The sequence below is a fragment of the Lagopus muta genome, chromosome 4 (genome assembly GCF_023343835.1).
Source record: "Lagopus muta isolate bLagMut1 chromosome 4, bLagMut1 primary, whole genome shotgun sequence".
NCBI classification, from domain to species: domain Eukaryota; kingdom Metazoa; phylum Chordata; class Aves; order Galliformes; family Phasianidae; genus Lagopus; species Lagopus muta.
The window spans coordinates 56,526,603-56,539,450 of record NC_064436.1 but is presented as its reverse complement, the minus strand read 5'-3'; the positions used below and the strand labels follow the sequence as shown (position 1 = coordinate 56,539,450).

Below are 12,848 nucleotides of genomic sequence, written 5' to 3'. Positions count from 1 at the left end.
GAAAACACCTTAAACCTCTGTGCATTCACGAGATACTTCTAGCTCACAATTTTACAATTCTGAGTTGAGAAAGGATTTTCATTTTAAAATTAACAGAAGAAAGTGATTGGAAAGAAGTAAATCAAATGGAAATATTTCATCTGATATGAGCTCGAGCTGAACATCTGAAAAAAAAAAAAAAAAAAAAAAAAAAAAAGCAGAATGATCAATTCCTCCCGGCAAGAAAGAGAGGTACAAAGATTGGCTTGTAAAAAAGAAAAAAAAAAACCAACCCTTTTGGAATCTCCACAGCAGGAGCCAGAGGAAGCTTTGCACCCAGAGACCTAATGTTGTCTGTTAAGCTAACTAAACTAGTAAGGAAGGAGAAAAAAAAGTAAGATTTCATCTTTTCATCCCCTTTCACTTCAGTGCTCATCTCCTCAGTGCTTAGCTTGATCCCAGTTTTCTTTTCCTGAGGATTTTTTCCTCCCTCTCCCGCTTTCTTCCTTTCCATTTTTTTGATGCTGATGGGAGCAGTGTGGGTGTGAGGCATGGCTGCATCCTAGTGGGGCCCCTGCCTTTCTTGTGCACATCATCACGAGCGGCAGTTGCAGAACATGTCACAAAGGACTGGGAAGGGAATGGGGACAGGGATATGCTGCAAATTGGGCCTGGCCCTCTGAGCCCTGCAGAGAGCATATGCTGAACCAGCCCAAGCACTCACAGGTGTGTCCAGCTACGCTAAGGGAATCAAAGACCTCAAAAGTCAGGCAGTATCTTGTGGCGTAGGAAAACACTGAAAGAAAACATGGAAATAGTCTACTGAAGATAGCTGCTTGCTGCTGTTTGCCATAATGCAAAATGTGGTGTGATTTATGAGGGAGCCCTGGTGGCCATTTCTGAAGGACAGCTCCAGTATACCAAGCTGTGAGATCATAGAATCACAGAAGGGCTGGGGTTGGAAAGAACCTTAAACATCATCTAATTCCAACGCCTTGTGTCATGGGCAGGGTTCCCACCCACCAGCTCAGGCTGCCCAGGGCCTCACCACCCTCTGAGTGGGAAATTTCTTCCTACCATCTAATCTAAATCTCCTCTCTCTTAATTTAAAACCGCTCCCCTTTGCCCTGTCTCTGTCGGCACGTGCAAATAGCCAACTCTTCAAATCCATAGCTCTCCAAGTTAGATAAGAGATGTTGGAGAGAATGCAATATACACAACATAGACGCACTGTCCTCGACTTTACAGGGGAAATTCTAATGCAGAGCCTTATTCCTCCGAGGTTTTATGACAAATTCTTTCAGTTACAGCCAATCTGCCCTGTGTAACTCAGACTATAATTTGAACAGTAATTTCTAAGCCAGCACCACATAAACTACCAGCTACCCAACAAAGGCTTATTATTCTGGAAGAGCAAGGAAAACTACAGCCTGTCTATAAGCCATAGGCATACACAGTGAGAGAAATCTCACCATGTCTCCATCCTGACACAGTTCCTCCTTGGAGTCCAAAACACTCTGGGATAGGACTTCATCATAGGAAATATTTTACAATGATCACAGCCCTGAAAAATGCACAGCTAAAATGCTGCAATACAGGCTCTCAGCTCTACCTTCAGCTGAAAAAAAAAACCCTGCATTTTCTAGTGTGTTCTTGTCATCTTCAAGAAGCATCTTGAATTATTACACAGCTAGAAGGAATAAAACCAGATTTCTTGGGCAAGTTAGCTTGGTATATTATTGAGTTATCTGCCCTATTTTATCTATTAATGGCATGTTTAGGAATAAGAAAAATCTTAATTTTAACCTTGAAAAATGAACTCTACAAACCCATATTTCAGTGTATGCATTGTAAGCCCACACCAGGGAATACTCTGAAAAATAAAAATAAACTTACAAACTTTGAATGCACTTCAAGGGTCAAAAAGCAATGGGAACAAATGCATTATTTAATCATAAAAAAACCACACTCAATTCAATGCAAGGCTGAGGAGGGAGCTCAGGCTCCCAGAAGCACGTGAAACAAGAACTGGTTTGAGGAACTGCTGCAGCCAGACTGGAGCTGAGTGTTTGCTCAGAGGTGGAGAGGTGGAGAAGACAGGCAGTTGTTAATGAGAACAAGCTGCCATTTTCTCAGGAACAGTGAAACAGTTTTGCTTGAAAAAAATCAATCCTTTTGTCAAAGATGAGAAGTAATACCATCAAAAATATAGCACTGTGCACACATTCCCTCAATTCCATGACAAATTTCTTATCCTTTTTAATGCTGCATTGTTAGCAACTACATCTTTATTGCAGTCTCCTGCACTCCTGCTAAGAGTTAGGTCCATCTCTTACCTGTCTGACACAGGCTCTGCTCTCATTACGTTGACTCAAAGCTAACAGTAACTTGTAAAAAATGCTCACAATAAATGTTGGCTATGGTATGCTTACCCTGAGGTAGTTGAGGGTGAAGTTTGTCAGACCCATTCGAGTGATGTTTTTGGACAGCTGCTCCAGCACCTGAGGGTCTTGTGCCTAAACAACAGAGAGAAAAAGAATTTTCACTTTGCTTTTCATCTATTTGCTTTTCTTTATCCACTTGGTGGAATGCGGGGAAGGTTCTTTGAAGAGAGATGTCATTCCTATTGATAATGAATTTATGCCATAAGCTACAGAGCTCTGTTTGCACAGGAAAATGCAAAACCTTAAAGAACTGAACCAGAATGTTTTCCAGTACTTCCTCCTGTCCATAACCATTCAAGTAATATACCTTGGAGGTCTGGTCATGCATAGGGCACAGACAAGTAGAGCACCCCTCCCACCCACTTCACAAAGAGCTTCCTGTAAGACCTTGAGCCTTTCATTTGTTTGCTGGAAAACAAGGAAAGTAAGCAGATAAAGGCAGAAGTAAAGAAGGTATTGCTTTCTTTTTGTGTATGAGAAATTGAAGCAGAGAACTCATCAAAGCACTTTCTAACAGACCTAATCATGTGAGAGGCGCTAAGCACAGACTGGAGAACCTTTTTGGTTTAGGTTATTTTGCTTCAGATGAAACTGGAAAAGCATGAGCACAGTCCTTCTATGACCCAAGCCAGGAGCTTTACCCGTGAAACCAGCCTCTGCTTTAGAATGAGATTGATCTCATTACTACAGTACCTGCTGGTTGTTCGCTAGTCTGGTTCTAGTGAATCGCAACCTCCCTAAATATAAAATTGTGCCCACAGCCATCATTATTTAATGGGATATTGTTGAATAGTTCAGAAGTTGAACCCTCTTAAAAAAAACAAAAAACAAAAACAAGCAAACAAACAAACAAAAAACTAGAAAAGAAAGGGATAGAAATAGAGGAAAATATTTCCAACAGTATTTCCATGTCTGGGCTGCTTAAGTTATTTAAAAGTCTTCTCTAAAATATATATCTTTAACTTTGGATATCCAAGTAACTTGATGTCAAAATAAGGACGTATATTTGGGTTGTATTCTTACCCTCTACAACACTTTAGCCCTGTAATTAATTTTGCATATGGAGCGCTACTAATCTGAATGCTTCTGCAATGCAGAACTGAAAGTAGCAATAATACTCCATTCTGTGATTCCCCTCAGTGATTTACTTTATTATAGTTTGACTTTATCCTGTAGAATATATAAAGTTTTAATGTTCCATTGTGTATGCTTTCATTCAATTACAAATAAAAAAAAGTCTTGAAATATTAGGAAGGGAAGACCTGAGTTACAACTCTGAAGTATTCTGAGTAAAGATGTGATATTTATTTATTTTCTGCCTGACATGAGGGCAAAATTAGTTAGCTTAATTTAAAGACCAAGAAAATTTGTATCTAAAAGGATGGAAATCCACTGATGTTAGTTCAGTTGATATCAATATGAACAGATTTTCAGCCCAAACCATACAGACCACCAAATGGGATTAAAAACAAAACTGTGCTAAACCAAAATGGAAATATAGCAACAGTGGCAACAATGAAGCACTGAGACAGGAAGGAGCAATGAAGAAACTCATAATGAATGTAGTTGCAGGCAAAAGAAAATATTTACAGTTAGTTGCCTTGGGTGTGAAATTTGCTGGAGTTCTTCATAAACCTAATCTCATCTCTTTGCATTAGGTCAAGTGAAAAAAGGATTACTTACATGCATGGCTAGAATGCTGCGTGGGACTAATTCTCTGTATTGTCTAATAGTAAAGTGCCATGTTTTTATTCTCATAAGATCATCAAAAGTAAACTCCAAGATAAGACGTCCTTCTGTGCATACCTAGAATACATAAAATGCATGACATAAATTCCCAGGAATTTTGCTTGCAGTAGTACTGTATCATCGACCAAACAACATTCAAAAATATCAGAGCAGTATTCTATTCTTCACCTGAGCTGGACTAATTATTTTTCTTTCTCACCGGGGGAAAAAAATAAATGTGAGAAAATGGCCTTACTGCAGAGCAGATAGTACCTTATAATACTAAAGATTTCATAGCATGTCACTAAATCTTATGTATTGCATCAGTTCTCTTTCTCTCTTGGTTCAGGACTGCTAATTAACGACCCAGCCTTGCAATGGAGGTGACTGAGGTCCAAGTGTGCACACTTGATGCGAAGTTGCTGACCACTGTTCCCAGTTTTTCTTAGGTTGATCTTGCCTCACATTGGATGGGCACATAAACTTTCCCTTCCTATCCATTTGGAGTACAGGGTGCCCTGAATGGATGCGGTTGATGTTAATCTTTTTTTTTTTTTTTTTTTTTTTCCCTTTCTTCTCATTCTTTTCCAAGTATTTTCCAAGTATTTTTATCTTTTTATCTCATTTTTACTTTTCTTTTATTTCTTACCTACTTTTATTAATGCTGCCCTTTCATGGAATGGTGGGACAGCAATGAAGAGCCAGAGGGTACAGTGGAGCTGCATCTATGGCCAGTGGCTTCTGCAGCACTGTGAGAGCTCTTATCTAAGGAGGAGATACATATGGGAGGCAGCAAGGGGATACTACCTGGAAATGATGAATAAAATAAATTACTGAAGATTTTTAAGCAACTGTATTTGGAGAAAAAAAAAAAAAAAAAAAAAAAAAAGCTATAGTTGTGGACTTCTTTAAAAGAAGTAGGTGCAAAATACATGCCTGCCTTGGGGCACCCTGGAAAACATGAACAAGGCCTGATCCAAAATTTAGCTACCTCTATTGATTTCTTTTAATTGAACGCTTAGACTTACAACTCCTATTCCAAGCAGAATTTCAAAGTACAGGATGTAGAGATACTGTGGAGACATACTGTAACAGTTCTTTTTAAAAGAAAAGGTTCTTGCAAATTTAATTTTAAAACAACTAATAGTTAACTGAGCAACTAGCCATCCTAGATTTGGTTGAGGCCATTGGGCCTTTTTACAACCCTCGCTCACATCAGACTAGTTCCTGCTTTGGCAATGTGTGGCTTTTCCAGTTAGCAGTTCATGAATGTTATCATGACTTTTTCTCATGGTTGTTTCTACAAAAATACACAAGTAACTTTAAGAGGCATGTTATACAAATAAACTACTCTAGACCTATGAAGAAGAATGCTGCAACAGGTTCTCCTCTGCCCCTTTTAGCATAGCTCAGTGAAGCCTTCAAATTCTTAATGTAACTTACGCTGTTGTTTGACCCTGATCTTGGTTTTCACATCACTTGTACATGATAAGGAATTACCCAGAGATATAACACATGTGTGCAGATAAGGTTCAAAACAAGAAGAAAAGCATTCTGTTATATTAACATTACTGTGCTGAGGCCAAAGTTCCTGATTACCGACCGGTTAACTGAAAATACTTCAGGTTTAAAATATTTTTTAATAATAATACCTGTGGCTTCTCAAATGTTTCTTCTGCGGCTCAAAAACCCACAGCTCTTAACAGACTTGTTTTATGCACTAGCATTAACAAATTCTAATAGAAAAACTGAAACACATACCTCATATCACCGTGGTAAAAATTTATACATCTTATAAAGGAATTTAATTTCCTTTTGTGGAGCAGAATTTTACACACTGCTTTTAATCAATAAAATTGGTGCAGTTCTTATTTTAAATGGGCCTTTTTTTTTTTTTTTTTTTAAATGCTACCTTTTACATAGAATCCAAAAAATCAAAAGGGTCTCCAATTAAGAAAACATTTTCTGTTGTGCTGAATTCATGTTACCGTACTGTGAGCTCTGACATTTTGTTTCTGTGGTAACCAAAATCAGCTGATTAGTTGGCATGGCAACAGAAAAGATGTAATCCCAGCAGACACACTCTAATCAATGCCCCCAGCACAGATGGTCTCCGGAGGATCAACAAGAAAGAGGCTGGCAGGCATTCAGCATATCACGTGGTTGCTCTAGACTAGGCCAGGAAAAAACTAAAAAAGAACGTTTCTCAAACTAACCAATAGCTTTTTAACCCCTTCGCTGCACTTATTAACTGTAGGAAATTCAACTGCCTGCAATTATAAGAAATAAATTCATTCCTGTTCCATAACACTTGGATTCTTGCAGTAGTGACACAGCTCATCTTTTAAAACTCTTCCCCCTTCTGTTAATGGCCATCTTTCAAACCTGGCTTTAAAAGAAATCTGATGCTTTTACAAATCTGGAATGTGCTGGAGGGCCAAAATCACTGGGAGTGTTTGATTCCATGCTTGTAAATCAGTTTGATGGAGCACAAGAGAAGGCCTGTCCCACCAGTGGGTGCTCCTGAGTGGGTGCTCAGGGTGGAAGCAAAGCTCAACCTTGGCAACAGCTATCAGGAACTATAAAAACCACAAACTGCAGAAAACCAGTGTGGCTATACATAAAATTGGGAAAACACTCAAAACCAGAGTATTGGAAATAGTCATAATTCTTTCCTTTGCTTGGAGAAACAATGAACATGGTAGTCAGGGCTTTGGCCTCTTCTTTGCCACTCTAATTCACGCCATGAATTGTATTCATTTATAACTTGACAAAGTCTGTTCTTAAGCCTGTGCCTTACTTAACGTAGACAACAGCCTTCTAAAGACAAGCTGAACTATTTGTATCCTCACTGGTAGGCATGTTCTAGCCACATTTGTTTGAAAAAAATTGGAAATGCCGTATTATATATTCATCCAATATTGCAGTATGCAGTGAGTAGCTCTAACTGAGAAAATGTTGAAATGAATAAAATGCAGCTGCGGATTCCTGATTCAATATGTGATGAGAACTGTTCCAGCCCATTATATTAGATGCTAGTGAATTTGTAGCTTACAATTTGTTTGTGAAACTGGAATAGCTATTAACAAGAATAGCTTATTTGTATTTTTGCACTAAAAAAACCCTTTCACTGGGTCAAATTCAGACATGATGTGAGGAGCTACTCAGTCAGCTGGAGCGCTGCTTACGAGAGTTCTGTTCTTCCAGCAATGCTGTGGGAGTTAAGAGCCTATCTTTATGTTCAAGATCCATGACCTCACTATCTCTGCTAGAAGTTACACATACACAGCTGAGACAGCATTTGGCTCTAACTTATTTCTGAGAGCAATGTATTCTTTTCTCCTCTATTCCACTATATGCTGTCTTCTATTTAATATCTAACAGTATTACTTATCCAGCCATTTTAACATACAGCCATTACAAAAAAAAAAACACCCATTCTTTAAAAGCAGCTCCACAAAAAAGCAGCCTCCCTACACCTCCCCATGTTTTCTACATGTGGCAACCATGACAACTACCACCTCAGTGCTTGGGAAGAAAGAGGTGCCATCCAGGAGTATCTCCATGTTTGCGTCTGTGTAAACCACAGGGGGCTGGAATGGGACAGCTGGAACAAATATGCCATAAAATACACACCTCCCAGCTCACCAGCACTCTGCACATTGGTGGCTTCTTCTCCCTATCCTTTAAGTCCCACACCAGGAGGAATTAAATTGTCAGAGAAGACACAAAATGCTAAAACAACATGTGCCACGCAGCCTCTACGCATGATGTTGTCAACATCAGTGCCTTGTTAAACTCAAAAACCTCCCCAGTTTTGTAGGATATGGGCAATATGGATGGATTATCTCCTGATGCACCTTTTCTTTTATACTTTTTTTCCATGTGAAAATTGATGTTCACAGAAATGAACAGGTACAAGATGCAAAAGAAACATTTTCTGTCAAATTATGAAGTGTGCCTTTCCATTTTCAGAATCAGTTTACTGGTTTTTAAGGTAGGATTTTCATTTTGACTTGGACTTCCCATCTTTTTGGTACTGTTTTTATAAATATACAACACTCACTTTAATTAAAGAATTGAAGTAGCCAATGCATGAAGATAATATAATTCACTATATTCCATAGTTCACTATCAGTTGCAAATAAATTCAATATGTACTAACTGCCTGATGCAGACCATGCTCAAATCAATTGAGACCTTCCACTGACTTCCCTGCCCTTTGGACCAGCATCCTACTGTACCAAATCATCTTTTTCCCAGAGATTTACAGTCCTTAAACTGAGTATCAAGTGTAAAGTGAGCCACCCAAAATGGTAGGCAGCAAGCAATGTAAAATCTCACTGTTGCTTTAAAATTGAGCCAAGAGAAAAGGAGATGGGCAGGTTGCTTTTAATTCATGTACATCTGGTAGTTCCAGAAACCTGGCATTATGTGCTTCTCTTGCAATCTTTCTGGGAGAATTGCAGAAGATGCCCACAAAATTTTCCAGTCATGTAATGAATACAGAAAATAGTAATTAAAGGGATTCAAGAGTTTTCAGTATTAGAAATAATCTCAGCCTACCAGAAAAATGCAACAGCCAATATTTTTCACTCTTATACACACCAGAAAGAAAGAAAACAAAACAAAAACAAACAACATGCTTTTTTGAGTCTTCCCTGTTACCTTGGTAAACATGGGTTTTCCATGCTGAGTGACCATGGTGCATTGATCACAGTCCACTGTGATGGATGAGTTGTGGTATGACTCTTTTGAGTGCTTGAGAATGTAATACAGGTCTGTTACACCTCCTTCAAAGACAGTGCTAAAATAACGAGGAATGAGGGTCCTTCCAATTGCTGTGAGGAAAATACAAAGCAGAATTCAGCAAATGCTCTAGGTTATAAAATCTTCAACTATTTGCTAACAGAACATGAATAAATTTAAGTGCAATGAAATCAAACTTTCATTTAAGTAATATAATACATGTTTTCTGTCTGCTGTAGAAATGGAGTTGTGCCTGCTCCCAGTGAAATCAATGAGCACAGCTTATTCTGATATTCAGAGAGAGTGATCTCATCTTATTCAATATCTTTACACTGATGGTGAGTTAGAGTCACTTTTGAAACCATCTGCAAGTTTTTTGTCCCAGTAATTATCATACAGAGAGCCACATGGTGCCAATTATGACTGAAAGTTGGATATTACTCATAAATGTATAAAGACAAGTGCTGAGCACTTACAGAAATGCATTTTTACATTCAAGAAGGCAAACTGCATTTATATAGAGTAGTTGTGGACACAAATATGTTTGCATGTGTGCACATGTGTATGTATATACAGCCGCACACACACTGTTGACTGCGTTGACTGCATAGGACAGCTATGGCTATCAATCTGGAGAGTGAAGAAAAACCTGCGAATGCAATACAGTGTATGTTATACAACATACGATTGCCAACAAAGAGTCTACCTGAAATCTCTCTTTAGACTGAGTGTATTTGTGCCGCAGGCTGGGAGGTCTGTGGTAGCTTATATCCGCTCTTAGTCCTCAGGAGCATGGACTTCAAGTACTGAGTTCTCCAAGTAAGTAATAGTAATAGTGAGCACGGCATGCATTTTGGATGCACAGACTAGCAGAAAACCGGTATCAAAGGCAATTATCTCGTATGCAACCGATGCTTTCCACCTGTTTTTTTACAGATAAATTTGGATGCAACCACAAGCTTGTATGAAAGAACATTTTAGTTTATAATAGACCAATACTTCCATACTGAACGAGTCATTGCCTTGCATGCATTAATCAATCCACAGTAATTCTGAGTGGTGGATACATGAAAATTACCTCCATCTTCAGAGGGAAAAACTGAGAGATCTAAACTAAATGTTCTGGAACAATGAGACAGAAAAGTCACCACCAACAGGCAAAATTAGAGTTGATTAGCTCCTAATTCTTACTTATCTACCAGGACTATGCGGTGACTCATGTCTCTCTTATACCTTTCAGAGTATTTCTGAAGAACTTATTTTCATAGGAATTTTGCCAGCATACAAACAAGGGCACTTGACCCTAAAAATGTATTTGCAAGTGGGTGTTGTAAATTAAAAACTATGGTGTTTTCACAGAAGTGGTTTCTGTGAAAGCTGTTTCTGCTCGGTGTGTTACAATGTGGAGTATTTCAATGTGCAGTTATAATGTACATTATGTAAGGAAAATATACAAATGTAGGAAATAAGGACTTAAAGCTTTTACTGCAATATTAGACATCAACATAATTTTAAGGATTAAAATATACTGTGTTTGCTGGATATGGCTGACAGTTCAATGAATACTTTGAACAACTATTCTACAACTCAAGCTCCTAAAAAACCCACCCACTCACCATGGCCATGCATGTATTAATTTTCTGCAGTCTTTTAATTCAATTTAGAGAAAATGAAGTCCAGTGTATCAGCATAAGACTCGAGCTTTAACTCAAATTTTTCCGTCTTGGTATGGTATATAGCAAAACTTGAAACTTTTCCATCATGTTAATTTTTTGCTCCCCTAAGGCTAATTAGTGCAAATTAAATTTCCTGCTAATCATCCTAGGCAGCAAATGTGTGATATGAAAATCCAGCATTCCTACTGATTGTGATAAACCTCTATTCACGTGACTTAGGCATCACATAAAAATCTTGAAACTTCTTTAACTGCATTTATAGACCATTCCTGAAGTAGCATAGTCATATGGTGCTGGTTTTAGCCTTGTAACCGCAACTACAACACATTAAAGAAGGCTAGAACTACATTAAATATCTCATTATTTTTCCTACTAAGCACTGTCTGTTCTTGCCACAGGGATCTGCTACTGTGAATAATGAAGTGAGGAGCCAAAAGGATGAGGAGGAACAGAGGTGCACATAAGGTGGTGCCACACAGAACCTCATTTTCATCTACAGATGCCCATGCAGACTCTGTCTGTAAAAGGAAAAGCTGCTCATGTGAATGTCTAGCATACACTACCATAAACTCCAGGAGAAACAGACATGAAACCCTACTAACAAGTAGGCTGGTCCTCAGCTCACTGAGCTGCTTTTGCTACAGAAGACTGAAGCAAATCCAAGGCTTGGGCTCTCTTCCTGAAGCATTTCATGGCTTAAAAAGATAACTTATTTTCTAGTATAAACATGACTCTGTACAGTGGTAACAGCTTATTTATGCAGAAGACATTTCCAGGAACAACAAAGGGCTGTGCAACAAGCCCTTGTAACCACAAACTTTGTGTTTTAAGTGCAAAAGGCTTTCCTTGATGTTTTCTCCTCCAGAACATAACTGTGTGTATGAATATCCAAGCACTTTCAGCTCCGCTCTTTATTGCCCCTCCTCCCCCAAGTCTCCCTGTTCCCTACCCTCACGGTCTTTCTCTTTCCCATCTTATGGTCAGTTTATACGCACAGGTTATCTTCCATGTTCACGGTTCAGCTCTCAGTGCTGCCCTGTCCCTTCTCCCCCTCCTCACATAGTCTGTTCTCCTTGCTCAGGCAGGCTCACTAATCCCCCTGTAGCTCCCCAAATCCCTCATTCTCCTTACCTAAAGGGGGCCACACTATCTATTTGCAGTCTCCCTGTTCTCCTCTGTCCCCCAAATGCCAGCTTCATGCACACTTTCTCAGTGCCCTTCCCAGCTACCCATGCTGCACAAAGCTCCTTGCCTCTACAGTGTAAATCTTTCTTCTGCTTCTGAATTTTGTGTACTTTTCCCCAGGATCTTCTGTCTCCTACTTTTCTGCACTCTGCTTTATCAGACTCCATCCCTCCTCCCTTTGCTCAGCATTCTATCCAGCCAGGGACAAGGTAAGAGCATCTCTTTCTGCCCTCCATGCAGCTAAGCAGCTCCCTATTCACTGTCCGTGTTTTTCTTACTGACTTCTAACCCTCCCATAATCAGCTTCCCTCTTCTTCCTTTCACCTTCTAGTTAATACTTCTGTCCACTCTCACACTTCGTTGCCATCAGATTTCTTTTCTGGTTCAGTCCCTCTCTTCTTTTGCCTTCTTTTCCCTCTTTCCTCTATGCTTCTAATGCCTATTAGAGTGAGAGTTTTCTTCCTGGATTTTCCAGTGACAGTGCCATAGTCAAGCCGCTTGCTTGACCGGGAGCTCTGGAGAAGGAAGGGCTTCCTGCTTTCACATGCAGCACTGGCTGACCATACATCAGGGTCTGGAAACGGGGTCTGCAGTGGAAAAATCCAGGAGTCCACAGAGCCTTGAGTCCAGCTACTCTTTGTAGTAGATGTGGAGATATCCCACTGGGCTCCATGAGTAGGAAAGTCTTGAAAATTTCAGCTGTCAAACTCTAGTGGGGCTTCAGATGAGCACTTCGGAATGGTGTCTTTTTCCACAAAGATCCATAAATTTAATAAATTTGCTAAATTCAGTCAGGTTTACACAAGGGACAAAAGGCAACCCCTGCCACAAAAGTAAGCAATCCTGCTCCACAACATCATATGAATGAGAAAATAAAATAAATGGATGAGAAAATAAAAAGTTGCAATAATTTTGTAAAATGGACAAAACAGTTCTTGGGTTTTTTTTTTTTCATTTTCAAAAACAGAAATCATTTTTGACTTAGATAAGAGAGAACTAGCTACAAGCAAAATAAACCACAATTTCAGTTTTATTGGCTTAAGTTTGGCAAAATTATAAGTAACTTGAAAGAAGTTATTTTAATAGG

The 12,848-nt window shown here is 39.1% G+C and overlaps 1 protein-coding gene across 10 annotated transcripts in view; it reads right to left on the bottom strand.

The window, feature by feature from the left end:
* Positions 1-12,848, bottom strand: part of LDB2 (LIM domain binding 2) — a 208,140-nt gene that overhangs the window by 42,626 nt on the left and 152,666 nt on the right. For all 10 annotated transcript variants that reach the window (XM_048943177.1, XM_048943181.1, XM_048943179.1 and 7 more), the window contains exons 3-5: positions 8,820-8,992; positions 4,107-4,229; positions 2,412-2,495 (exon numbers count right to left, since the gene is read on the bottom strand). In XM_048943177.1, the coding sequence (XP_048799134.1) occupies positions 2,412-2,495; positions 4,107-4,229; positions 8,820-8,992 (380 nt within the window). The remainder of the gene's footprint in view (positions 1-2,411; positions 2,496-4,106; positions 4,230-8,819; positions 8,993-12,848) is intronic.